This window comes from Canis lupus, chromosome 20 (genome assembly GCF_011100685.1).
Source record: "Canis lupus familiaris isolate Mischka breed German Shepherd chromosome 20, alternate assembly UU_Cfam_GSD_1.0, whole genome shotgun sequence".
Classification (NCBI taxonomy): domain Eukaryota; kingdom Metazoa; phylum Chordata; class Mammalia; order Carnivora; family Canidae; genus Canis; species Canis lupus.
The window spans coordinates 46,402,658-46,415,475 of record NC_049241.1 but is presented as its reverse complement, the minus strand read 5'-3'; the positions used below and the strand labels follow the sequence as shown (position 1 = coordinate 46,415,475).

The window sequence follows — 12,818 nt, the reverse complement described above, 5'->3', positions numbered from 1 at the left end:
TATCTCTGTGCGGAAACTGAGGAGCATTCTAGAGCTTTTGTTTTCAGCAAAATGACAGTAATTTTACATCTTTTATCTAGTAATAAAAACGGGGTTGGTGTTTTAGAGGTCTTTGTTTTAATTTGCCTTGTTTTTCTGACAATTCGTCCTGTTGTACTCAACCAAAAAATCAGACAATGACAAATCAGGAGAAAAAGGTTCCTTTCCCATGACAGCCTGGGGCAACCTAGCTAGTAGGACCTGGAGCCAGTGGCACCAGAGGCTACCTGGCATTCACTGTTCCACAGTTTTTAACGTGCAGCCCGACCTGTGGGCATCCATCCCAGCACAAAGGGAGACCGTGGGTCGAAGAGCTTGTGGGATGATTTCACCAAACAAGAAGCAACCTGTGGACCATCAGGGGTCGAGCTGAACACATCCCAGGTGGTGGCAGCCCTGCCCTCAGTGCTGACATGTAGTGATGCAGAGGGAAGGTGGGGAAGAAGGGAGAGGAGGAGGAGCAGGTGCCACACCTGTCTGAGGGCTAACAGGTGCTGCTCCTGCTGCTGCAGGTTCCACTGGCTCTGCTGGATGAGCTCGTCCATGGATGGGGCTCCCTGGGCCGGTGGGATCGGTGCTGCAGGGGCCAGCGGGGGCTGTGGCAGGGGCGGCAGGGCTGCGGCCGGCTCCAGCTCTGGGGCCTGCTGCTTGCAGATAACTGGTGGGAGAGAAGGAAAGGTGGCCCCTGTGAAGAGGTGGCCACGGCTCAGGGTCCCCTCAGCTGCCTCTTGGGCAGCTCCAAGCCAGAGACCGCCCCTCCCTATACTTGTCACCCAGAAGAGGACTCCTGTGCTAGACTGCAGCCCCCTCACTCTGCACTTGGGCCCTCCTGACCTGCCTGCCAGGCCCACCCTGCTCTCCACTCACAGGACCTCAGCCCTGGACCCTTTGCTGCATGACGTCACCTTGCCCCTCTTCCAGCCGACCATCTGGCCTTGCCCAATGGCCTTTAAGTGGAGACCCAGCCCCTTCCCGTCTGCCCCTCCCCCAGGCCTGAGCCTATACTGAACCCAGACCATGGCTGCTGGCGGACAAAGAGCCCTCCCCAGGGGTATGTCCGTTCATCCATGTCCCCCACCCACCGCCTCCTTATCCATCTTTAAAATCTCTCCCTTTGTTCCATGCCCCTCTGGCAACCGTTTTATACCTGAGACTCATCTTCAATTCTTCAGCTTCTATTTACCTTGCCCCATGGCAGTCTAGCCCTGCACTTCCCCCCTTCCCCTTCTTCCACCCCGGGTTGCTGTGGACATCCTTCCCTAGCCCTGCAAGCCCTGTCTCTAATACTTGTCTCACTTGGCTTGTGTGGCCGCCCCCAGGCCCCTCAGTGTTTCTCTGCCAGACCCCTGAATGCAGGGATGCCTGGTTATGCCCTCTCCTCTGGGCCAGCCCACAGAGCAGCAGGACATAGGGACTGCAAGCAACCACTCCTACCTCTACAATCGCCATCATGGATTCCTCCTGCTATAGATCTGATTACGGACCAAACAGCCCATTGGCTTTCAAAGACACCTCAAACAGGCCCATGTGTCCTCCTGCCACATGCTCTACCTCCCCACGGGCCCTCCCAGCCCCCAAGGTTGGCAAGGTTATGCCCACACCTGAAGCCCAGGAGGTCTGAGCACTTCTTTCTCCCTTGCACCTTGCATTAACAAGTCACCTCGTGTAGTCAAGTCAGGTTCCAGCCTGTGTCCCTGCCGTCACTTCTGTGACTCTGCTGTCACCTGCATCACCCTTGGAACTGATCTCCCTGTTTCTGGTCCTGCCCCCTGTACTTCTCAACAGCACAGCCTGTGTGATCTGAGGGCCAGCCCTGGGTGAAACCCGGACCAGAAAAGATAGAAGAAATGCCAAGGGATCATTCTGTCACACTTATAGCAACTCGACGTTTCACAGATCACACGTTATTGTATTTTGCAAAAGTGTACTATTGCAAAATAGTACACTTGTACTCAATAGCCTTGTACTCCCAAGGCTTGCAGGGAAAAAAAGCATCTCAACTCATGGTCACATGAGCTGAAGCACTGACCTCCTCTGCCCGGTTATGCCACCCTCATCAATATCCAACTGGTGCCCCAGTTCACGAATTCTACCCCTTAAATCCCACCTGTCCCCATGCCCACTCCCTCTGACTCAACCGCTGAGTTCCACAATCAGTTGGAAGTTTTAAAAAATGAAAAAAGCTAGTCCTTCACCAGTTTGTGAAGTGCCATTCTAGAACAGTGTTGAAGGTCAGTCTTCTCAAACTACCAAGGTGAAGGGCCAGGTACACAGCAGTTAAGCCTGCTCTACAACAGTCCTGAAATCCTCCAAGACCTCCCCAGAAGCTTCCAGGAAAATTCCTAAGTCCTTGGCCAGCCAGCCCTCCCTCCTCTGCACCCTGGCCTCTGTCCACTCCAACCGTCCCTCTTTCTCTAGACTTAAAACACTCTGAGCTATTGCCCCTTCCACTCCCAGCCACTCCCAAGGCTCCTTCCCCTACCTGAACACTTTCCTCTCCTGTGTTTCCATGAGGCTGACACATTCTTTAACCTTAGCTGAGACATTGTTACCTGCAGAAGGTATTTCCTGAGCCCCCATCTTCTCCTGTTAAAAGCACCCCATCCTTCCCCCCATTATAGTACCAAGTGGCTCCTGATTTCTGACCTTCCAGAGAGGGAACGGGCTCCCCTTGCAGGGAAAAAAAGCATCTCAACTCATGGTCACATGAGCTGAAGCACTGACCTCTTCTGCCCGGTTATGCCACCCTCATCAATATCCAACTGGTGCCCCAGTTCACGAATTCTACCCCTTAAATCCCACCTGCCCCCATGCCCACTCCCTCTGACTCAACCGCTGATCTAACTTAGATTTTACCATCAACTGCCTTGTTCGTTCACCTGCAGACCTCCCTGGTCCCAGGCTCCACTCATGCTCCCTCCAGCCTGTCCTCTACATGGGCCACACAAACCCGACTCACTCTCCCTTCTTTCAAACTCTTCTGAGTTTCCACTGCCTACAGGAGCACTTTTCAAAACGATGTGCTGGGGCTAAGGAATGGTTGCTCCAAAAAACACTTAAGTGCATACAACAATTTGCCTACAATTTTAGGCAAATTTCCCCCATCCCCATCTCAAACTTAACTGGGCACCAGATGAACCCCTAGACTGAGGGAGAAAATCTGAACTTCACTCCTGGCATTTACCACTCCAGATCAAACCCTTCCCTCCTCTACACACGTTCCATGCTCCAGCCATGCTGGGCCTCTCATGATTTCTCTTAATGCTCCCTAAACACACTGTATTTATTCAAGCCACCACACCTTGCTGTTTCTCACAAACTTTTTATTGAACATCTAAGTACCACGTAGCATGGAACAACAATGACCCAAACAAGGTCTGGCTGACCTCAGGGAGCTTGTAGTCTAGGAAACAATTCACCTGTCAATGCCCATCTACTTGGCAGCCCCCTACTCCTTCAAACAATATACCTAGAAATGCGGTATGGAACAAGACAGATGTGGGCTCTGCCCTAAGGGACGTTACCACCTGGTGCCTATTCATCATTCAAAGGCCAGCTGTGATCCCTAAACCCACCTTAAACTCCTTAAGGGCAGGGCTGGAATCCTGATACCAGCTCAGTGAACAACGATATAAAGAACGGCCAAAAACTAAACCAAAGAGCAAGTCTTTTGGATCTGGACTGCAAACACCCGAAATGCACAATAATCTCGCTAGACCCACAGACAGCTCGAAGAGAGTGCTGGACAATGCATGCTAAGAAGGTCCCGGTCCAGCTTCTATCACTTCCACCCTAGAAATCATTGAAACAGCTGCTCTACCTTTGCTAACCTAAGCCATCCCATCTGCAAAAACAATAGGGAAATCCCTGATGCGGAGCCCAGGAGGAGGATCGATAACCTCGCTCCGTATTACACTCGGACCCAGCAGCCGCTCGGTGCAAGGCCCTGGGAACAGCGGAAGGGATCATGAAGGCCCAGCTGCCCCATTTTCAAAGTCCGAGCATGCGGCCCAAAAGGCGGTTTGTGGCAGAGCCCGAACTGGAGTCAGAGAAAGGAATCGCTCCAAGGGGCGGCCTGAGAGCTGGAGAGAACTCACGCTGCTGCTGCTCCAGCGCCAGCTTGCACTTGTAGTAACTGTAGAACTCGCCTCCGAACAGAAACGAGAATTTCGGGTTGTCCTTCTGCTTCTCCATCGTCATCTTCTCAAACTCGGGCCCGTTGCGAGCCACGAACTGGGCCAGTTTGTCGATGACATTTCGAAGCTCCTGGTCTGGAAGACGGAGAAAAGGCCACGCGGGGCGTCAGCGAGGACCGCCCAAATCCGGGGGCCCTGGCGTCCCAGCCCCCGTCCGCCGGGCCGGGGTCCCTAGGGCTGGGCTCCGGAGGGGCCGCCCTTGTACGGGTCCCGATAGGGGCCACACGCGCGCCGGGGATGCGGGGACCCGCGGGAGAGGCCGCAGGCGAGCCCGGGAGGCCGAGCCCCGCCCCCTCCTAGGCCCGGAAACCCCGGAAGGCCGGGCGGGCCAAGAAGGGGTTCCAAGGAGAGAGAAACGGTCCCCGAGCCCAGGCTGGGCCTCACCGTCGGGCGGCAGCGGCATCTCCATGGCTCCGGCCGCAGGGAACGTCCTCCGGCGCCTCACGATCGCCCACCAGCCCCGTCTGCGGAAGCCGGCCGGAAGTGGCGCGAGGGAGCCGTTTACGGCTGGTCTCGCAGGCTGCTTCCGCCCTTCACTTACGGCCGTCGCCGGGAAACCGCGGAAGTGAGGGCAGAAGGCGGGCGGGAAGGAGCCGCGCGAGGTCGGGCGCGCGGTGGGGCCTAGCGATACGCACGCGCAGGGGCTTTCCCGCGCTTGCGCGGACTGGGCCGCTGTCGCGCTACGCCCCGGAACGGCTGGAACGACGCAGACTACCGTTAGCCACGGCCGTGGCCGCCTCCCGCCTCTGCGTCGCAGCCGGAGGGCCCGGAAGGCCGCGTTCTCCCCTGGACCGGGGCTGTGGGCGGATCCTCCCCGCGGGGCTGCGGTGAGAAGACTACGAGGTGAGGTGCGTCTGGGAGGCCCCCGGGCCGCGACGCCGGGAAGCAGAACCGGGAAGCGACGGGTGTGGCAGGGATGGAACCGGGCTCGTTGAGGTTCACAGGACCCTCCCGCTCGACGCAGTGCTTTGGTAGGGAAGACTCTGGGGCGGGGGACCTCCCCACCCGCGCCGGCCTCACCCTGCGGCCCCTCGGGGCTCGCCCGGCTTCCGTGCAGTCATTGGAGCGGCGCGGAAGGAGCGTCCACGTCCTGCGGGTGCCCGGCGCCTTCCTCAGAGATGCAGTTACCTTGCTTCTCAAATGATGACGAAGTGAACGTGTGCCGGTGGTTGGGGAAGAGAACGGTGACCAGCAGCAGTAAACGTTAGCGTAGACTGTGGACGTCCCGGTAATCCGACCTTCTGGAGATTGCCCTTGTTAATTAACACTTGATTGTACCTCCGCTCCCCCCTTTTTTTTTCTACGCAAATAAATGTCCATGTTTTAGATACATTTCTTTTTTTTTTTGGTTACAAATGTATCGCTTAGACGGTTAGGGATTGCCTCCGGTATGCGAGATAGTGGTCTAGGCCAGGAATTGCCAAATGTATTCTATAAAGGACCAGAGAGCAAATATTTAGGCCGTGTGGGCCAAGAGGCAAAACTGAGATATCATGTAGGTACTTGCATAACCAAAGAGAGAAACAGCCCTAATATTTTTTATTGGTGGCCTTCAAAATCTAGTAAGTTTTTAAAATACGGGTCTACTGAGGAGGAGAATGGAATGCGCTTTTTTGCGGTTCTAAGTAGGTTTTTCCTGCCACTAATTGATTTTGCAAATGTCCACCAGTAAAGACTACTCCTGGTTCACAAAAAAGAGGCTGGATAGAATTGGGGCTGAACTCTGCTCTCCTGAGTGTGTAGTCTAGGAGGCATAAATCAGTAAACAAATACATCATTACGACGTTATTAAGAAAAACAGCAGGATTTTTGATAAGGGAGGAGAGTGGGGCTTGCTTCTGGGTAGTGAGGTTTGTACTGAGATCCTAATCAGGAGCAAGCTACGTGAATACTCCAGGCAAAGGGAACATACGGGATTGGTCTGTTTAGTAAGAAGCTCAGTAATTTGGATAGTGTGGGTATTTTTTCATGCCAGTAAAGAACTATATCAGGGTTTTAATTTGTGATCTGCCTTGGGTGGAATTCAGAGATTAAGCAGATTATTAAAAAAAAATGTGCATATATCCTCTCCGGAGGCAACTGCTGTGTCCAGTCTTTTGTCCTTTCAGAAATAAGCTCTGTACTCACAAGCACATTTATATATCATTATTTTGGAAATTGTTCTCGCTATACATAGATCTATCTCATTCTTTTTGATGTCTGTAAAGTGTAGATATCTTTTAGCTTTAACAGTTTTTTTCAAACTTAAATACATAGGCAATAGAAGTTGTTATTTTAAAAAAGTAGTGGATGACTAAGGAACTCCAGGCCCATTCAGACCTGTATCTCAGTAAAGGCAAAGCTTGGGTGTGACTGTCACCTTGTTTCCTGCAGTAACTGAACTGCCTGTGGTCAACCAGCTGAAGGCATGGCAGGAGGAATGACGTGGGAACAGAGAAAGTCCTGTTCTGTCCTGGAGCGGGCAGCAGCATTCCTCGGGCCTGATCGCATCACCAAGCAAGCCTCTGGTCACAGAGGAGTTGCCCTGGGGAGACAAACAGGAGTATTCCCATCCTTGGAGAGCACACTCCCAGGTAGGAGTTTAGACTAGTGTCTGAACCGTGGGGCCACATGCAGCACGAACTAGTCTCTGCGGGAACAGGCCCTGACTTGTTGGCGCTGCAGTGGCAGGCTACAAAGCCACTAGGTGGCTCCGACTGGATGGCTCCTTCAAGGTCTTACTGTGGCAGTGTGGGCCAGACCACTGCAGTGAAAGGCTACACCTTGGATGGCACCAGCTCCTCTTAGGAATATATGACAAAGGTGAGGAAAAACAAAACAGTTCACTTTATTTTGGCTGCTCTGCAGGGCAAAGGGCCCTGGCTTGGAATCATACACTCCTGGATTCCAGGCTTGTTCCCTGGGCCAAACACAACTTTTGTTTCCACTTCCCTCTGAAATGGGGCTAATATTTACTTGGGTGTTGATGGTTAAATGAGATGTATGTAATACAAAATACGCAAATAAAATATCCTGAGAATCGTTAAGTGCAAGTCAAAACATCTCCATTCTGCTCCCCTCAAATTAATTTCCCTGTACTTTGCTTATTAGCATTTTTCACATACCTCCAATCTAGCATAGCGCTTATATACCACTTACTTAGTTATAGGTCTATAAATTAAGTCAAGTGTGCTCTGAGGCTTGTATCTATCTCAGTTTCCTATACATATTAAGTGTTCAGTAAATAATTGAATGAAAGGATTATGAACTGAAAGGATGTGGGCAGTGGTTTTAGCAGAAACTCCTACCCTTTAACTGTAACTGAAGAAAATTCTGTTGGGAACTGGTTTCTGAGTAATGTGGGGGGGGGAAACAGGCCCTGGAGGCCGACTTACTGTGTGAGTCCAAGTGACAACCCCTTTGAGCCTCGTTTTCGTCTGTAAAATAAGGTTAATAAAGCTTAACATAAAGGGCTTATGAGGATTGTGTGAAAAATCCACCAGTGTGTTAGGCACGTAGTAGGTCCTCAGTACTAGCTATTACTCCTCAGAAATCTGCTTCATATGCACAGCTGCCACACGTTCTTAGGTTTTCTGTGTTCTGTTCAATAAAGGCATGTTAATTGCCAAGCTGTGATTCTAATTTTATTCTACCATCTCATAAATTTACAGATCAGATGTCTTAATTTTTGGCTTGGGCGGGGGGGGAAGGTTGCAGTGTACTCTGATGGGAGAATCAAGTTGGTTTGTTCTTTCTATGTCTTATGTTTTGTTGGTGGGCACACTGAAGACAGGGTCACTCAGAAAGACCCTGACAAATTAAGACCAATCGTGATTCCCTGGAGACCATCTTTTATTTTTGGTAAATGCCATCAATGAATATAGATACAGTATCATTCCCACAGAAGTTTATAGCATTTAAGTCTTGAAAACAGGTGACAATTGAAAAAAGAATCCACAATTTTCAATTCCTTTAATAATTTAATATTTTATCCCCTTAAGGCTGTGAGGCCTTAAGGTATCCAGGTCTGGTTATGTCCCAGCAATAATAAAGGGCCTGTTCTATGGTGTATGCCAAATACACAGCAAAATTCAGAAATCCCAAGGGCTTCTTCACTTCAACATATTTGGCTTCTCTCCTTTGTAAAAAGGGTTTGATTTCCCTAGAACGAATGACTTAAAATAAGGTGCTCAAAAAGTCCACACCGAGTCTCAAAATAGTGAATGAACACTATTCAAAAATGCCCTCTGAGCCTCAGCTTCCCCTTCTGTAAAATGAAGGAGTTGGGTTTAGTTAGTGTCTCAGGCAAGACCATACCATGGATGGGTAGACAAATTTGCTACCACAAACCCCAGCAGGGAGGAGGGTGAGGGGAACAGAGCTGCGAATGTGCATGTGGGAGTGGGGTGGGGTTGGTGGGCCAGGGCCAAAGTGGCTGGAAAGCTGGCCTTCAGGAGGTCAGTGTCAGCTCTGAACCTTCAAGTCTCAAAAAGTATGTCTTTGTTTTTTGATCTGATGATTTGGTCTAATATGATTGTCTCATTCATTCCAGTGTATGTACTTGGCTGTAGATTTATGTACAGAATTAAATACCCCATTTATTAATTTATAAACCATAATAAAATGAGTCATTTCCCCTCACTAGCAGATCTTGCATGGGAAAAGGAAAACAAATGAATATACAAATTTTAGCAACATCAGGAATTTCATTAAACCTGAAAAGACGTGTAGTTGATTTTGGAGTTTGGTTATCTGTTCAAGGAGTCTGTTATTTTCATCATAAAGACAACCACTATAATATCTTTGTGCTGTAAAATTCACCCCATTTGTTGCTATATTCCCCAGTGAGAAAAGTTCAGCTATAGACCGTAATGCCTCTGGCAGAAGCACTCGGCAAGCTCTTTTCAAATACCTTCAGGATTTCTCCTTCCAGTTTTACACAGCAACTGTCTCAAAACTTGGGGCCAAAATAATTATAAAGCAAACGAACAACACGGGGACCTGAGGCCGGTGGTGCATAAACTCAAGCCAGAAGGGGACCAGGTGACCTCTCCAGGAACAGCCTGTTCATAAGCTGACAAAATAACCAAACCAGGAATCAATCATATGCTATGGTACCTCCTCTGACAGGAAGATGTCTCTCCCCAGGAGGTAAAGGGTGACCCACTATCCCATCTGCTGCTTGCTCCCCAGGTGCCTATTCGACGAGTTAGGCACAGTGCTGAAGGAGGACGGCAGACATCACCAAAGACTCACCAGCCAAGCCGGAGGTCCTCTCTGAGGGCAGGGTCCTCTTGTGATGCTGGGAAAGACGGAGAGCCTCACCTGAACCTCGGCACACAAGTTATCTGCTGGGGCCATATCATTTTCCTGATCTGTGATTTAGCCAAACCCAAATCATAGCTTGGTGCTTGCCCCTTCTCCCCTTCACCAGGACATGATTCAGATCCTAATGCAAACACTGCCAGATCAGGGCATGGAATCAAAGAATCACCTCCTACTAATGCTGAAATGTATCAAGACAGGCATTGCCAGTAGGAGCTTTTCTTGTTTTTAAACATTTAAGAACAAGAGGGTTTTCAGTCCATAAGCCAGTCCTCCCTCATGCGTCCCCCCCCCCCCACAGGGAACCAAGGCATAAATATACACAACTACAAAACATTCCCTAGAAAAATGCAAGATCCTCATGAAATTAACATCTCCCCACCAAATATCCTACTAAGTCCTCACAGCAGTGGTGAAGACTCATCAGAAAAGACAACACAAGTATTACAGAAATAGAGTTTGAAACACTGACATGATTTCCTAATGCTCCTTCTGACAGCCCCACAGTCACTTCCTCCTCGCTATCCCCAGAGAGGAGAGAGACCCTGCTCTGGCAAGGGAAGCGAGTGCACAGGAGACGCAGCTGCCCTCCCTCTGGATCTGGACACAACACCGGCTCTGATGTGCAGGTCAAAGAATTAGGCTTCAGGTATTCCAGGCTTAATTGCAGCTTTTTTTTCTCTTTGGGACATTTGCCAGTAGCTGCAAACAGCTATGGGGTAGACCGGAAACTGGGTCTGTCTTTGTTTCTGGAGATGCTTTTAATAAACTCTGGCGCTCCTCTGCTCCATGCCTGCCTCAGCCCTTCACCTATCTGAGCAGTGAAATGGAAGCAGCTAGTTTGTCGCTCTCAAGCACCCTTCCTTACATCCTTTCCTTGGCCCCCAGGAAACCCTCTTGCCTGCTTGGAGGTCTGTATCCACAGCGATCTCACCCTTCCGGAGAGTTATTTGGAAATATTATCTGGAAAGCAGAACAAGAACTCTCAAATACATGACTCGGGGAATAAGTCCAGAAAGAAAGGTTAAAAACCTGGCTAAGATCTCCATACCAACACAGCCCTCAGATGATAGACTCCAGGAAGAAAGGGCCTGGGACACTGGAGCTTGAGGGCAGTGGTCCTTCCTGCGGGGCAGCGTCCTGCTACCCCCAGGGGGCAGGGAAGCCCAGGGTCTGCTGATGGTTATGCACCGTCCCCTCGGCTGGGTTGTACATTCACTGGTTGTCAGAAGTTTCTGGTACTGCTAGGGAGTGGGGGGAGGAGTCACACAATGGTACCGCCCTGCCCTCTAGACTCTACACGTCATAACGGTTCAAACTGTAGGAGTTTGGGTAGCTCTGCCGGCTGTACTGGAAGTGGTCTGTTAAGATGTTGTTGCGGCCATACTGATAGTCCCCGTGCTGGGGGAAGAGGATGCCATTGTGGGGTTTTTCCAGGGGGTTCCGATGATGCTCCTTACTGCTCAGGTCCCCTGTTGTGACAGGGAGGAGGTGCTTCCGGGCTTGCTGATTGGCATCGTACTTGGTCTGCAAGGTCAAGAGAGCAATGAGACAGTTGGCTCCTTCCCTAGGGCACGCTCACAGGACAGAAGGGAGCAAGTGGCATCTAAGCAGCCCTTCACAGCCCAGTGAAGCACTGACCCAAGCAGGCCTCAGGTATGGCCGGCCCTCCCTCTTAGCCATCCAGGTTTTTACACTGGACTAAACAGGGCCTTCTCGAGGAGACAATGAAATCCCTGACAAAGCCTCTGTGGACCCAAGAGCCACGGCTGGAGTTGCACAGACCTAGAATCATCTACATGGGAAAGGAAGACCGGGCCAGGTAGGGCCACACCACCATAAACCAGTCAGTGGCAGGGCTGAAGCCAGAGCCCCAGTCTCTTAGCTCCTGGTAAGGTCCCTTTCCTCTCCCCTCCACCAACTTTTGGTGCCTCCCTAGGTATCAAGGGGAGCCCCCACCCCAGACTCACTTTGTTGTATAGAAAGACCCCCAGGATGGCTGTCATCATGCCCAGGACGTTGGTGCTGGTGACTGGGTTTTGCAGCATGATCAGGGACACTGTGATGACCATGATTCTCTTGGTGGCATTGGCAACAGAGTAGCTCAGAGGGCTGATGAGGTTGAGGATGCTGAAGGCGATGACATTCTGGGCAAAGTTACAGAAGCCACTGACAGCCAGGAGCAGGAGCGTCCAGGGCCACTGGGACACATAGGTCTATAGAGATAGGAAGCAAGAACAGCACTGGGGTCATATGTTGGTCCTGGCAGAGGTGGGGGGAGGGACGCAGAGTGGCCAACTAGGGTCAGTGTTGGCAGGCAGCAGACCCAGTTGTGTGGTATGTAGTAACATGTGCTTCATATGCACCTCTGACAGGACACTCTGCATGCACAACACAACGACAAATAATTAGTTCATTCCTACTGAGGATGGAGAGGCTCCCAAGACACCAAGCCAGGTGCCCAAAGGGTGTAGAGCATGATGGGAATTGAAGCTTCCCTCGTCCCTGACAGTGAACACTGGGAGCCCTGCGATTACCAGAGCAAGATCTGCTTACTGGACACTGTCTCAGTCCAATCAAACTGCTATAACAAATACCACAGACTGGGGTGGGGGATGCTTATAAACAATAGATACTTATTTCTCACAGTTCTGGAAGCTGGGAAATCCAAGATCAAGGAGACTCAGTGTCTGGTGTGAGCTTCCCGGTTCATAGGTAGGGTCTGCTCAATGTGCCCTCATGTGGTGGGAGGAGTGAGAGAGCTCGCTGGGGTCTCATTTTATAAGGACACTAGTCTTGTTGGACAAGGGCTCCACCGATAGGGCCTCCCAAAGGACCCCCCCTTTTTAAAAAATATTTTATTTATTCATTCATGAGACAGAGAGAAGCAGAGACACAGGCAGAAAGAGAAGCACGATCCCGGCAGGGAGCCTGATGCAAGACTTGATCCCAGGACCCCAGGATCATGACCTGAGCCAGAGGCAGACACTCAACCACTGAGCCACCCAGGTGCCCCACCTCCTAATACCATCATCTTGGCGGGGGGCGGGGGGGAGAGGGGAGAGGGTTTCAACAGAAATTTGGGCAGAGGGAATACAAACATTCAGACTGTAGCAGACACGATGCATTCTATAGGATGGGGAGGCCCTGGGAAGGCAGCCCTGGAGAAAGCAAAGAACCTAGCAATACAAGAACCCCAGGCTAGGAGCCAGAAGCCCTGGGTCTGCCCTGTCCTTGGGAGATTCCCCACCCAGTCCACTTGACCCTTTAAGTCACACT

The 12,818-nt window shown here is 50.9% G+C and overlaps 2 protein-coding genes and 1 long non-coding RNA gene across 10 annotated transcripts in view; 1 reads left to right on the top strand and 2 right to left on the bottom strand.

The window, feature by feature from the left end:
• The window catches only part of CHERP (calcium homeostasis endoplasmic reticulum protein), an 18,605-nt gene extending 13,827 nt beyond the window's left edge, over window positions 1-4,778 (bottom strand). For both annotated transcript variants that reach the window (XM_038566960.1, XM_038566961.1), the window contains exons 1-3: window positions 4,620-4,778; window positions 4,137-4,310; window positions 513-697 (exon numbers count right to left, since the gene is read on the bottom strand). In XM_038566960.1, coding sequence (XP_038422888.1) covers window positions 513-697; window positions 4,137-4,310; window positions 4,620-4,644 — 384 coding nt within the window. In that variant the 5' untranslated portion in view covers window positions 4,645-4,778. The remainder of the gene's footprint in view (window positions 1-512; window positions 698-4,136; window positions 4,311-4,619) is intronic.
• LOC102154238 overlaps window positions 4,717-12,818 on the top strand; it is a 9,430-nt gene continuing 1,328 nt past the window's right edge. The window contains exons 1-5 of one of the 7 annotated variants that reach the window (XR_005375040.1): window positions 4,790-5,083; window positions 5,293-5,463; window positions 6,609-10,188; window positions 12,189-12,254; window positions 12,421-12,478. This is a non-coding gene — a long non-coding RNA (uncharacterized LOC102154238). Of the gene's footprint in view, window positions 5,084-5,292; window positions 5,464-6,608; window positions 11,362-12,188; window positions 12,255-12,416; window positions 12,481-12,818 lie in introns of those variants that run through there. The other 6 variants (XR_005375042.1, XR_005375038.1, XR_005375039.1 and 3 more) reach the window with 6 other exon arrangements.
• Window positions 8,049-12,818, bottom strand: part of SLC35E1 (solute carrier family 35 member E1) — a 20,030-nt gene continuing 15,260 nt past the window's right edge. The window contains exons 5-6 of the mRNA XM_038566968.1: window positions 11,510-11,755; window positions 8,049-11,066 (exon numbers count right to left, since the gene is read on the bottom strand). Coding sequence (XP_038422896.1) covers window positions 10,836-11,066; window positions 11,510-11,755 — 477 coding nt within the window. The 3' untranslated portion in view covers window positions 8,049-10,835. The remainder of the gene's footprint in view (window positions 11,067-11,509; window positions 11,756-12,818) is intronic.